The sequence below is a fragment of the Pipra filicauda genome, unplaced genomic scaffold, assembly GCF_003945595.2.
Source record: "Pipra filicauda isolate LSUMZ 115617 unplaced genomic scaffold, ASM394559v2 scaffold249_size1133689_pilon, whole genome shotgun sequence".
In the NCBI taxonomy this organism is placed as follows: Eukaryota; Metazoa; Chordata; class Aves; order Passeriformes; family Pipridae; genus Pipra; species Pipra filicauda.
Genome location: NW_024104364.1, coordinates 722,772 through 736,840, shown reverse-complemented (window position 1 = coordinate 736,840; position 14,069 = coordinate 722,772). Strand labels below are relative to the sequence as shown.

Below are 14,069 nucleotides of genomic sequence, written 5' to 3'. Positions count from 1 at the left end.
TTAAATGCAGCCTCTGCCTCCTTGCCTTATCCAGCAGCTCTCAGGCAGTGACCTGGAAAAGCAGAGCCAGTTCTCAGCCACCAGCACGAAAAGCATCGTGCCAGGGGATCAGGGCTGTGCAAACAAGAGTGGAGGGAGCATCAGGAGCACCAGGGGTACTGGATGGCTGTCAGAGGGATGTGAAACAGCAGGGATACTTCCAGCAGGCAGCCCACCCTTGAGGCAGAGGTAGCTGCTGCTGGAGTGCCTGAACTCCCAGAGAGGGACAGTCACATTCCTGGGAGCCTCGACCTGCCAGGTTGTGCCTCCATCCACAGCCCACCCTGCTCCCTCCCCCACAGACAGGAAAACCATCAGCCTTTCCATCCCTCCGTTCCCTGTGTAATGTTCCCATTCCCACCAGACTGGTCACTGCCACTGCCTCCCAGCCAGAGCCAGGGAGCTGAGAAGCAGCACCACACAGACTGGCGACAGACGGACACTCCATGGGCTCTGACCAGTGCCAAGGGCAGAGGGACAGCAGCTCACATGGCTCTGCCTGGGCCTATTTGCCTGCCTACATAAATTAATCAGAGCTAATTGGCTTTTAGGTAAGTCTTCTTTGCAGGAGCTCTGCATAGAAAGACTTTGGAGCGGGGACTGCAAGTGGCAAAACCTTTATTTAAACACACAGTGCTATGCAAGGACAGGCTCCCGGCCCCGGCACCACTCCCTGCTCCCTTCAGCATGGATGCCAACAGGTTCAAATCTCACTGGATCACTTCCACTTCCCATTAAGTGCACCCAGTTTATTTACATCTCACTGGTTACAGGAGACAAACATTCATCGGAGGTGACACCTTACAAGAGCTGTCCGTGCCCAGTGACAGGACACAAACTCCCGGTGCCACAGAGCCTTTGCCAAACAAGGAACCGTGGCCCAGCTCTTCCCACCTCCACGCTGCCAGGATGGGACAATCCCTCACAGTTTGGGAGGATGCAACGCTCCGCAGAGGTGCGGGAAATGGATGCCCCAGGGGGAGATCTGCGTGATGCAAAGATCCTGCCCAGAGATCAACTGCTCCCGCTCCGCCCTACAACAGTTTTGAGATTATTAAGAAAGGGAGGGAGCTGTCTGCCCCCACCCTGGTCACACCAAGCTGCTTTTATTGTGGGTTCCCAGCCCCGGGCTAAGCAGATCCACAGCGCGCAGTTAAGCTGTTAAGCTCGCCTGAATAGGGCTGCTCTGTGTGCGGCTGCTAATTCAGAACCACTCAAAAATATAGACATACATTCATAGACTCCCCACACCAAGAAAGGATTTAGATGCTTTCCAGCCCAGCTCTCCAGTCAATACATAACTGGCTCTAGAAGCACAGCAGTGATCCAAGGCATAGGAGGGTGGGGGCAGAACCTGTGGCACAGCCAGTACCAGTGCAATGGCTCATCCCTCCCTGGGGCTCTGGGTGCATGGCAGGGCTTGGTCACTGCTCCATCCTCCCAAACCAGAGACTGAGACAAGGTATGCGACTGGAACAAAGGTGTGAGGGGCTGGAAATTGGGAGCACAAAGCTGGGATGGCCATTGTGGGGCTCACTCACCACCACACCACCCCCAGCTGGATTTGTGCTGGGCTGAGCATCACCCAGCTGCCAGTGGGGCTCCGTCCTCATCCACATCCCATCCAAGCCCCAGTGCCCAGCCCCAACAGCAGCTTCAGTGTCCCAAGGTCACAGGGCAGGGGATAAGAGGTGACTGCAGCAGGTACAAGTGCTCCACCAGCCCCACAGCCATCACACAGGGCTGGAACCAGCACAGCCAGGGCGAGGGGCAAAGTACACACTGAGGACTCGGGGAGCCTTCAGACTTTTCACAGCATTGAGAAAGTAGCAGCACAAAAACATCCCTCAACCCCAGTCTTCACTCTCCATCCAAGGCCTCTCCGTCTCCACCTGGGGCTGGGATGCAAGCAGGTGGAGGGGATGCTCTGGGCAGGGGCACAGACTGAGGCTCCAGGTTTCTTACTCTTCTCGTGGTCAGCTCAGGAAACAAGTGCTTGAGGGAGAGGTGGCCCTGAGGCAGCGCCAGTGTCCCGTTCACCTCCACCCAGGCGAGGTGAGCCCCGGGCTCTCCGGGCATCACGTGTAGTTGCCCGGGCCACCCAGAGGGATCACGAAGACGGAGATGTCATCGCCGGAGCCCAGCTTGTCGTTGGCCAGCCGCCAGCCCCGCTCCTTCAGCACCCCCCGGGACCGCACCACCAGCTCCTGGGCCACCATGGTGTACCTGGGGGCACAGCAGAGCACAGCTCAGCAGCCACCCCAGAGCCCCTGATGCAGCGTCCTGGCAAGGAAGGAGAAGCTGGAGCAGCTCAAGGTGCAGGGAAGGGTCCCTTGGAGAGATCTGAGCTCAGACAGGCACATCCAGGGGAGCACTGCGTGTGTGGAGCCCAGAAGGATGCATGGCCCTGACACTGCTCCAAAGAGCCAGGCCAAGGGGAGGTGTTGGAATGCTCATCCCCCTGCCCACTCACAGCTCACCTGCAGGGGTCGTTGGGCTCGTAGCTCGTCAGCACCTCCATCACCACACCAGCCACCTCCTTGTCGTTGGTGACATCCCAGAGCCCGTCGGTGCCCAGGACCAGAACATCGTCGGGGCAGTGCTCGTACTGTGTGAGGTCGTAAACCCTGACCTGGCAAGCAGAGGGGCAAGATGGGAGGGTGAGGGGCAGAGAGGCAGAGGAGGTTCCCACTGCACTGGGCACACCATGGATCTGGTCACGCCGCTGCAGGAACCCCTGGGTGCTGGAAGCCAGGCTTACCTCCGGGAAGCAGGACAGGAAAGGCTTGATGTGGATGTTGGAGCTGAACACCTTGAGGTCGTGGTCTCCCAGGCCCCGTGTGACCCCGATTGTGGCCATCATCCGGGCCTGGAGGATGTTGGAATCAAAAGAGAACTTTAAGTCGTTTCATCTCCACCTCCATTCCCAGCTGAGAACTGGTGGCATTGGAGTGATGGCAACACTACCAAAACCAAGCCTGAAACCCCCAAATCACTGAGGGCAGGTGGGAAGCAACACCCACCCCCCAACTCCTGCCACAGAACTTCACCTTTTTGCCCTCCCCGTAGATAAGTGGAAACTTCAGGTCATCCTCTTCTATCTTTTTGTAAGCCCTGGTTAAAACAAGCCAAAGACAAGGTGTCAGCAGGTGAAGGCTTCCAGCACCTCCCCTGCTTGCTCAGGGCCTGGGTACCCAGCATGCCAGAGCCTCCTGCCCTGTGGAATGGGAGGCTGGAGCTGGGCAGCCACCTCAGCAGGACCCCAGTGTCACCAGCGGGTTGGGGGTTACCAGCCATTCATGTTCTGGTCCCTGTACAGCATCTTCTTCCCCAGCTCCTTGGGCTGGATCCTGCGGGGGAACTCCAGGGGGGTGAACTCCTTCCCCAGCAGCTCAGGCCTCAGCAGTGCCTGTGGGAAGAAGGGGCAGCTCAGCCTCGGGGCTGGGAGAGTGGGATCTGTGGATCCAGCTCCGCCCAGACGTGGGACCCACCAGCCCACCGGGACCTCAGCTTTGACATTCCACGGTGGAATCCTCTGCTCTGAAGCAACTTTAACAGGTGCTGATAAAGCAGCTTCAAACCACCCACCTGTGCTCACCCAGAGGGGAGACCAGGGCTGGGGGCAGCCATGCCAGCACCCAGCAAGAAGGTGAAGCTTTTGCGTGGAGAGTTTTGGCAAATAAGGATCTCCAGAAGGAACCAAAACCTAGCAAATTCCAGGAGAAGCTGGAATTTGCCCAGGAGGAGTCACAGCTGCAAACCCCCCAGGATGCCAGGCTCAGCACAGGGCATGGCACTCGCCAAGGAAAAGAGGGATGGGTCTTTTCCAAACCAGTGTCCCGGCTGCAGCCATGAAAAGGGACAAAGAGCAGCACAGAGCCCTTTCCATGGCAGCCCCAAGCCCTCCTGGAGCACGGCGTGCAGGGGACCAGGAACAGGGAGAGCTGGAAAATGCAGATGGGGAAAGAAAGAGCCAAAAGAGAGGAGGAGATCCTTTGGGAAGACGGCGTGGAGGTGGTTTGGTGCAGAGGTGTGGAGACCCCCATCCCGCTCCAGAGGAGCCCTGACCACAGCCTGGGCATCATGTGGCAGAGCACCATGTGCCTGTCCCCAGCCCGTGCCCTGCCCCTCACAGCCAGCTGGAGAGGATCCCACTCACAGCAGTTTCCTCCTCTTGGTCATTCAAAAATAGATTCAAGAAAAAACGCCTCAGTGTTTTTCCAAGTACGTTGCAAGCCAGGAAATCACATCCAGCAAGACCTTCTCCAACACAAACGCCTCCTCCCCTGTGCTGCCCTCAGAGAGGTCTTTATAACCTTAAAAAGTCTCCCTGGGTGGCACTGGAGGGTTTGTCCAGGACAGGGACAGGGAGCAAGCCAGAAACCTGCTGGCACACGTCAGCTCCGACTCCTCAGGGAGCAGCCAGGGAAGAAAGTAGGACTCTGCAGGAGAACTGTGACTCCTGTGACCGTGGGAGGGAGCACAGCGGGTGGAGGGAGCAGAGCCACACTCCTCCTGGTCACAGCAGCTCGGGCAGGGGATGCTCCCTGTCCCCTGGGCAGGAGCAGGGCAAGATGGACCAAACTGGCTCCGTGTGACCATCCCGATCCGGCCCCACGCCAAAAGCCCGGGATCTCCAGCTCCTGGCTAGGCCAGGCTTGCAGTCACAGCCCCTCACACTGACCCTGCAGCAAACCAGGGCTCTGCCAGCCACGAGATGCCCCCATGCCAGCTCCCTGCATCCCGGAGCCTCTCCTCATCCCAGTGAGCAGACTGGGATGGATAAATGCCATCAGCAGGTCCCAGCCATGGGGCTCCTTCAGCTCCAGGGCCCCACCATGGCAGCAGCCCAGCAGGCAGAGTGGGGGGGCTGGGAAGGGGCCAGGAGGTGGTTCAGCAGGAATGAGGTTAGAAGAAAGGTCTTTCTTACTAAAAACTGCAGCCTCTGCCTCTCTGTCTCTGGAGTAAACTCCCTGGACATTGGAATGATTTCCCCGTTACGGATGATAATGGCCCTGCAATGAAACATGGAAGGATGAGATTAGAGAGGAGAAGAGGAGACATGGTGGGGAGCTGAGCCCAGCCCTCAAGGGCTGATTCCTGAGAGCGGTGCAACCTCTTGCCCTGCTCTGCCTGCCCTCTTCCCAGCCTGAGCTGGGAGCTGCTTCCTGGCTCCAGTGTCCCCCTGGGCAGGGCATGGCATCCCTCCCACCTGCACAGGACAGGGAAGAAGGGAAAATGGGAGAGAAGCATGGGGAAGAGGGGAATGAAGCAGAGCAAACCAAAGGACAGGATGTGGTCAGAGAAGGAGCAGCACAAAGGTGGGGCACCCTCCTTTTGTGGTGCTGCCCCTCCAGCACACGGGAGGGGCAGAAATCACCTGTAGTAGGACATGGGTGCACATGCCTGGCCCACACCAGCACTGTCACTCACTGCTGGGGCTGCTCTGATGGTTTGATATGTTAAAATAACATAAAAGTCTGATTATGAGATGTTTCTGGATATCATGGGGGGCTTGAGGATCTGTCCCACCTGCTGTCCCAGCTCTGGCAGTGTCTGATGCCCGGGGAGAGAACACAGACCCTCGCCCAGAAGCACAGTTACAGCCTCAGGACCCCATGCACGCTGCCATCCTGCACAGCTGGTGCCTGTCTGCTGCTGCCATGGAGGGGGCCTGCTCCCAAAAGCAGAGGCATGAAGGATCTCCTTGTCCTCTGTCCCAGAGCTGGAAGCACATCCAGCCTCAGAAAACCAACCAGAGCTTGTATTTGGTGGCCTGACACTGCTGAGGACAAGGTAACCTGCAGTAAATACCCAGAGAAGCTGTGGATTCCCCCTCCCTGGGAGTGTTCGAGGCCAGGTTGGACAGGTCTTGGAGCAACCTGGTCTAGTTTAAGGTCCCTTCCAACCCAACCCATTCTGTGATCCTGTGATTAATACAGGGCAATTCAAACCAGCTTCACCCTCACCATAAGGTGGACCTGCCTTCCTGCCACTGCCTGGGGATATGAGCACACTCAGGTGCAGTTACCCAGTAACCCACCCACCCCAGGAAATGCACATGGCAGTCAAAATTCTTGAGCTCCCAGCTCCCACTTCACTTGTCTGCACACAGATTTGCGTGTCCTTCTCCCAAAACAGGTCACTGGTGGGACATGTGCCCTAAAACGACTTCTTGCAGATTTTTGAAAGCTTTGCTGAGGGCAATTTTCACTCCCCAGCTTGCAGCCCGGGTCAGCACCAGCAGCAGGGGCTGTGGTGTGATCCAGAGCCATCTGGGAAAGCAGACAGGATGCTGCAGGGAAGGAAGGGAGCAAGTCCCAGATTTTGGGAGGCGATTCCGCAGCCCTACCTGTGCACCAGGCAAACACAGAGATCACATCAGGGCACATTGTCCCCAAGGCATGCAGCAGGCAGGGGGGGGCTCTGCCCAGCCCTGGTACCTCTGCCCTCCCCAAGGCAGGGATGGAGGTGGGTGCTCCTCACCAGCCAGGCCTCCGGCACCACCCTGCTCTACCAGAGTGCTCCCCAATCACCAGGAGAAAGGTGAGGGCTGCCCTGGGGGGGCTGTACCTGCTGTCACCAGCGTTGGCCACGTAGAACTTGCCCATGAGGTAGATGGCAGCCAGGGCACAGCAGCCCCCAGCGAGGTGCTGGGCCCCCCGCTCCCGCTCGATCTGGTCGTCCTGTGGAGACAGAGAGTGGCTGCAGGCAGGGTGGGTGGGGGGCCCCAAATAATACCAGCTGCTCCAGCAGCATCTCAGCTCCAGCTGGGGAGCAGTGGTCAGCCAGGGTACGTTTCTCCACACAGCCCAGGGGTGGATGTAGGGCTTGGGGGGGGTCAGGGGTCCCATGGGGCAGCTGGGAATGTGGCTTCACTGGGGCAGTGGAGTGGGCAAGAAAGAGTAAGACAAGAGGGGAACAGGTGGGACTGCTGGAACAAAGTACAACAAAACCCTCGGCACCCACACAGGCCTGGGCCCCAAAGCCTCTGCGTCCTGAACCCCCAAAATATGGGGCGTCACAGTGCCCTCTCCAAGACCATCCCTGTGGCCCCCTCCTCGCTCCAGAGCTGTCTTTTGCCAGAGGGGACAAGCTGATGCAGACACAGACAGCAAAGGGACGCTGTGAGGGGATGCCCTGGGCGACCCCCCAGGCAGAGGTTCCTCACCATGTGCTTGAAGGCGTTCTCGATGGCGCCGATCACCAGGCTCTCGTGGGACACGGCTTTCTCCAGGTGAAACCGTGGCACAGCGTCGTTGGGGACCTCCCCGTCGTCCTCTGCGACTGACACCCGGGTTGGATCCCCAGGGCCATGTGGGAGGCAGATGGGAGGAGGGGAGGGGTCCTGCAGGATGTCCACGAGGTCCCGGAGCTGCTCACAGATGTGCACGTGGAGCTTCTCGGATGCCATGACAGCAGCACCACTGCCTGCATGGCCGTCAAACAGGGCCCAGTAGTGGAAATAAAAACCCTTCCTGCCCTGCAGGGAGAAAAGGGAAGGTTAAACAAGCCTGGGAGGAAGCAGATGGGACGGGGAATTCAGAGCAGCTGGGGCCACCAGCTGACAGTGACACGGGGCCCTGCCTCGGTCTCGCAGGTCCCAGCACAGGCAGGAGTGACGTGGGCAGCTGACCAAGGGTGTCTGGACACGGCTGGTCCCTGGCTGGAGCCCAGCCCTGCATCAGACACCTCGTTCTGCCAGCAGCACTCCTCCAGCAGCCGGCTCCTCCAGAGGGGAGGCACCACGGGGCCACCACTGCAGCCACCTCTGCAGCCCCCCGGGGCACGTGGGCCAGTGGTTTCACTGGGCCAGCCAGCCCTGGGGCAGTCCCATGGGGATGGAGGATGGCAGGAGCTGGCAGGGAGCAGGGGCAGCCAGTCTGGGAACCAAGGGAACCCCCAGGGCACACACATCCCCACATGCTCCATCCCGTGCTCTGCTGCCGGGCACCCTCCCTGTCGCGTCCCTGCCTGGCCACACCTCCGCGGCTCTCACCCCGTCCAGCTCCCCGCAGCCTTCCCGGGACATGAGCCGGCCCCTCGGGCTGGGCCTCCTCTCCACAAAGACCACCTCGCAGCACGCCTGGTCCTCATTGTGCTGGCTCTTCCCTGCATTTATCACCCTGCCGGGAGGAAACGAGGTGTAAATGCTCTTTCTTTTCACATCATGTTCCAGCAAAGGTCACCCCGTAGCATCTCATCCCCCCCAACCCTCCACTCGTGTCCCTGTTTCCCCGGGGATGCTTCCACAGATGTTCCTGTCCTGTCCCAGCTGTCCCAGACCAGTTGTGTGGGTTGATCTGGGGCCAGCAGCAGTACTGGGTCCCACCCACAGCGGGGTCCAGGGCGGGGCAGTTGTCTGGGCACCCACCGAGGGAGGTGACCAAAAACAAGCTGTGTTTGCTGCCACAAGCAGAGCAATTGCCCAAAAACCTGAACCAGCCTCACACACACACCCCCAGCCAGGACTCATGGACAGGATCACAGCCTCACCCACGTCCCATCTCTTCTAGGGAGGGAGCAGGGACCTCTGGGAAGGAGGGGAGAAGGTGACGCTGACGAAACCAGCAGGACTTTTGCAAAGAGATTCACACTGACTTTTCCCAGCCTGTGCTGACACAGCAGATTTCAGGTCTAGATTGCAGAACCTGCTCACGGGAGGAAGCTGTAAATATGCACGACAGGGTGACTGTGCTTAGGGCACAGACTTTTCAAGTAGTTTGCAGAAAGAAGTCTTGGGAGACCGAAAAGGGTAGTTTTTTGCTCTGGGTACTCCTACTCCAGTATCTCCAAGGGTATCGGGAAGATCAGCTTAAGGAAGGGGTGCAGGACTGGGCTGACAGCACTGAGCGGCAAAAGCCCTCAAACCCTGACCTTCCCCACCTGCTTTCTTTTAGGGGTGAAACTCGCAACGAGTGAAAGGAGAAGAGAATCAGACCCTTGAAGGGGAAGTCGCAATCAGTCCCGCTCCCAAGGGAAGGCCCCAGCTCCCTGCTCCCCCTCGAGTCCTGCCAGAGCCGCCGCAGCTCCTTCGCCCTCGGTGTCAGTTCCCCATCGGTGACACCGCGCGTCGTGCGAAAAGTGCAGAAAACAGAAAAGGACAGAAGAGTCCTGACTCCCCCGGGGGATGGGTGAGAGCACAGCGCCCCGCCGATGCTCTCCCACCGCGGGCATCCACAGCGCTGCTGGGAAAGGGACACACGCAGCTCACCGCGCGTCGCGACCCACTTTTGTCCCCAGGGTCCCCGCTCCGGTGCCGAGCGGTGCCACCTCGCCCTCTTCGGGCTGCAAACCGCCTCCGGTGCCGCTCCCAGTCCCAGTCCCGCTCCCGCTCCCAGTCCCGGTCCTTACTCGGCGTATCCCGTCCTCCAGGGCAGGCGGCGGCGGCCGTCGCGGGGGCTCTGCACGGCCCGCCCGGTGTGATCGTCGGCGCGGCGCAGCTCCTCGGGCGTCAGCTGCAGGAAGGCCGGCCGGCAGAACGCGGCCGCGGGCGGCGATGCCCCGCTCCCGGCCCCGGCCCCGCCGCCCCGGGGCTCGGCGGGGGGCTGCGCGCCCGCCCCCGCGCCCAGCCCCGCCGCCAGCTGCGCCACGGCGGCGCGCACCCGCAGCAGCATCCCGAGCCGAGCGGGGCCAAACCGAGCCGAGCGGGGCCGAGCCGAGCCGAGCCCGCCGCCCCGCCCCGCCTCCCGCCCCGCCGCGGTGCGGTGCGGTGTGTGGGTGGGGGGGGAACCAGGCGCGGCAGCTCAGCGCCGCAGCGCGTCCGCGCATCGCCCGCCGTTATCCCGCAGCCGGGAGGGGGGAGAGCCCTCCCGGGGAATGGAATGACCCCCTCCGCCGTTATCCCACAGCCGGGAGGAGGGAGAGCCCTCCCGGGGAATGGAATGACCCCCTCCGCCGTTATCCCACAGCCGGGAGGAGGGAGAGCCCTCCCGGGGAATGGAATGACCCCCTCCGCCGTTATCCCACAGCCGGGAGGAGGGAGAGCCCTCCCGCGGAATGGAATGACCCCCTCCGCCGTTATCCCACAGCCGGGAGGAGGGAGAGCCCTCCCGGGGAATGGAATGACGCCCTCCCCCCGCGCCGTTATCCCGCAGCCGGGAAGAGGGCGAGCGGGACACACCTCCCCCCCACCCGCTACCCCTCAGCAGGCGGAGAATGAGCCCTCCCTGGGAATGGCCCCCCCGCCGTTTTCCCGCAGCCGGGAGGAGGTCGAGCCCTTCCTGGGAATGACTCCCACGCCGTTATTCCGCAGCCGGGCGGAGGGCGAGCTCCTCCCGGGGAGGGACGGGGCATCCCGCTGGAAGCACCGGGGACACGAGCCATCGCTGCGCAGCAAAGGCTCCGGGAAAGTCTTTTTTTCCCGGCTGGAGGTGCGGCTGCGGGGGGACAGGCTCGCCCTGCCCACGCGTGGCTGGCTCCCCTCCCTGCGCTTTGTCGGCAGGTGGGTTTCCCGCCTGGATCGTCCCAGGGCTCCCGCAGAGCCACCTACTCCGGTACAACATCCCCGTCCAGCGCCGGGCGCTTTGTCACCCCCCCTGCGCTCATCAGCCCACGCGCGGCCATGCCGGGCTATTAATAACCAGCAGCCTGCGGAGGAGCGGGGAGGTACCGTGAGAGGGCTCAGAGCTGAACCTCTCCCTCCCTCCCTTTCACCCAGGATGCTGCGCTCCAGCGTGAGCAGGATGCGGATTTAGCTGACCCAGAACAACACATCCTCCCTAGCTGGGAGGGGAAGAGCCGGCAGCGTAAACACCATCGCTCTCACAGCCTGACCTCAGCACCTCCCTGCCTTCTGGGCTCCTGTGAGAACAAAAAAAAAAAACTGGTGAAAAAACTCAGTACTTGCCTGCTCTAAAGTAAAATTGAGGCTGTTTCTTACACTTTGTGTGCCCCGGTGCTCTGAGCACCACAGAGGAACCACTTATTCCTGTCCACACAGGGCTTTTGCACTGTAAGTTCTGAGCAGAAGCAGCTCTGTTGAGCCCTCTAGGCTTTAGCCGTCTTCAGCCAGAGCTCTTCAGACTGTACCAGACTATTAGGATCACACTGCAGAAGTTGTTCAGTACTCCCTGTATTCCCATCTTCTAATCCCAAACTTTAAGGTCTTCAGTACCCTTTTAAGCTCTTTCTGAACCCTTCGGGACCTGATCTAGTGGGTGGGGTTGGAACTAGGTGACCTTCAAAGTCCTTTCCAACACAACCTCTCCAGTCTGAGGCCAGCAGCCCTCTGCTGCCTCTCCAGCAGCCCTGGGTCCTTTCCTCAGCTCCTTCCCCCTCATCCCCATCTTGCTGCTGGTTACATAGGGAAGCTCCCAGATACTCTGAGTGCACTAATTCTTGTTTATTAAGGCTGAAAATCATGGGATTCTCCGGGGAATGTGTCTCCCCTCTGTGGGACCACCAATCTGCTCTGTCCTGCTGAGTCACCAGGATGCTTTCCTTGGAAAGAAGGAAATGGCAGTTTCCAGAATGAATTCTCTGACCCTGTTTGATATTTGTTGTTTCCGTTACACTGAGCACGAACTGAGAGAATGGTCTGACATGTAAACACTCTGCAGGAAGCCTCCCTGAAACAATGCAGTGCTAACAACCGTTTTCCAAGAAAGAGGGCTCCGTTTCCTCCTATTCATCTTACCTGCCAGCCCCACGTGAAGGTTCCTCCTTGTCTGTGAGGCTGGTGTTCCCCTTCACAAGGCTGCCTGGCACAAGGCCTGGGGATGCAGATGATGTAGACTGAGTCAGACTAAGAGAGTGGGGAGACCAGTGCCAGTAAATGACCACTTTGGATGCCAGCAGCTCTGCCCTTCGCTCTTCCCATCCCTCTGGGAGTCCTGCCTGGGATGCTCGTGCTTCCCATGCCAGCCCATCTCACCCAAAGTGTCCCTCCCTGAACAGGGGGGTTCAGGCACTCACTGTACATGGGCACAGCTCCAGGTGATCCTTCAGCAGCACTGTTTCAGCAGAAACACTCCTCAAGTGTTACAAAGAGCTGCAAAGCCAGGCAGACTTTCTCCTGCAACCCCCGGAGCTGGTGGGATTCCTCAGGCTCATCTAAATCCGAGGATTCTCTGTAGCTCAGCATCATTTGAGCATTTCTGATGGACCTGGACATGGGTGTTTCCTCCTCCTCTTCAGCCAATGTCTCCCTGCCCCACAGCTCCAGGGGGAGCAGGAATTCCCATATTCTCCCTTCCCTCCTTAACAGCTGAGGGTTTGCCTATGCAGAAGGGAGGAGATGTAAGGTTATGACATCACCTCTGTTTCTGGACCAAGCCTCGTGAAAACGGATAATGAAAATAACTCCTTTTAATTTCTGCAGGGGAACTGGAGGAACAATTTTCCAAAGCCCCTTTTAAATGAAAAGCTTTATTTCAAAGAAGCAGGGATTTTAATTACTTTCAGAAAGCCATTTTCTTTGAGAAGAGCAGCCCTTTTGCTGGTTCTACCTGTGTCTGGGCAGGGCAAGAGGAGCTGAGCTGAGCAGGGCAGCAGCCACGTGTCCGTGGGGAGCACTGGCACCAGTGCCAGTAATCCCCTGCCAGCCTGCTGCCATGGTAAACAGTGATTTAAAAACTACTAACACAGGAATTAGGCTTAAGTTATACTGTTTTGCTTAATTTCTCATGCAACTGCTTAGCATTGGAAAAGCCTTTCTAACTTCCATCCTTCATCTATGTTGCTGAGCCCAAAAGGAGGTAGGATGGAGCCAGGGATATTTCTTTGTGGAAGAATGACATGTTGGTGGCATTTAAGGCAGAACAGAAGCAAATTAAACATCTAGATCATAAAAGTACCAGAGGATGTTTTAAAACGGGCTCTTTGCAGCAGTGCATTAGTTGACTGTACAGCCTGACTGCGTAATGAGCAATATATTAATTTATAATTAGTGTAATACAGTGAAGCTCAGCAAATAGCTCTGTGCACTCTGGATAATTCATCAGCAGAAGAAGCAGCTCTTAATGGTTTCCAAGGTTTGCCTGTCCCCTGTAATTGGGAAGTTCGGAATTTATTGTTATTTCTTTGAAGGGATAATTTGATTGCAGCCACACATCTTTATTCCCTGTCTGCTCTTGCTGGAGTGCAGAGAAGCCTTTGGAGCGTTGCTGCTCCGGGTACTGTGTGACCTCTCTGCAGGTAAATGCCTCAGTGTTTTGCAGAGCAGATGACCTGGATTTGGTGCAGATTCCCAGAGGGTTTTACCCTCTGCTCTCCCTGCTGCAGAGCAGAGGGAGGGCGGCACGTTAACCTCCTTGGATCACTTGGCTTTTCCCCCTCTGCTGCTTCAAAATCTTCCATACCCCTTGCACATCTCCCAAGGGATCTTCATTCTTAATTCTGCTCTCAAAGTCTTCGGGAGCTCCTGGTCTCATATAACATCGCCTGACAGTAGAAATAGAGAAGGACAACAATAAGTGTGTGATAATAAGGCTATTCAGAATTTATGGAGCCTTTGGGGAACTTATTTTTCAGCTGGGGGGCTCAGACCCACATCTTGGAGGGTGAAAGGAGCAGGACTGCTCCCTGCCTGTGCAGCAGTGCCCAGGCTCCCGGGAGATCCTCCCTCCTGGACTGCCGTGTTGGCAGGCTGGGAATCTGTGCTGCAATTCCCTGTTGTCAGCAGAGTCTTCTGAAAAGGGAACAAAACCCTCAGAGCTGGGTGCTTGGTGCTGAGACAGCCTGGAGGCGCCAGGGCCTCCTCAGAGGAAGGGGGTAAATAAACTTGAACCTGAATTCAGAGCCCCACTGAAAAGAGGGCGCGATAAAATGTCAGTTCTGATTTTTCCCGCTTTAATAAAATAATTTGGATGCCTCTGCCTATTAGCAGCTGCAGATAAGTTGATTGCACTGAGGATTTGAAGTCTTCTGGTGTGTCCATCTGCTTTTGCATAACCATCTGCCCCAAACACTTGCCTTGTACCCCAAGCCCCAGTCCATGAGTTTTCTTCTTCGTCTGGAAGGCACAGAAGGGTTCCAGGCATGTGACAGACACCTGGTCTAAGGGGAAACGATTTCTTGCAAGGGAGCAG

The 14,069-nt window shown here is 58.2% G+C and overlaps 1 protein-coding gene across 2 annotated transcripts; it reads right to left on the bottom strand.

Annotated features, from left to right (window-relative positions):
- Positions 1-640: 640 nt before the first annotated feature.
- PPM1J (protein phosphatase, Mg2+/Mn2+ dependent 1J) lies at positions 641-9,671 on the bottom strand. 2 transcript variants are annotated; one of them, XM_027746287.2, is made up of 10 exons: positions 9,394-9,671; positions 8,039-8,165; positions 7,211-7,522; positions 6,613-6,725; positions 4,970-5,054; positions 3,330-3,448; positions 3,090-3,153; positions 2,801-2,908; positions 2,520-2,671; positions 641-2,265 (listed from the first exon to the last, which is right to left on the bottom strand). In XM_027746287.2, exons 1-10 carry the CDS (start codon positions 9,654-9,656, stop codon positions 2,118-2,120), a joined length of 1,491 nt encoding a protein of 496 aa, XP_027602088.1. In that variant the 5' UTR covers positions 9,657-9,671; the 3' UTR covers positions 641-2,117. The 2 variants fall into 2 exon arrangements, with proteins under 2 accessions (XP_027602088.1, XP_039237878.1); XM_039381944.1 differs by lacking the exons at positions 3,330-3,448; positions 4,970-5,054.
- Between the last annotated feature and the right edge of the window lie 4,398 nt (positions 9,672-14,069).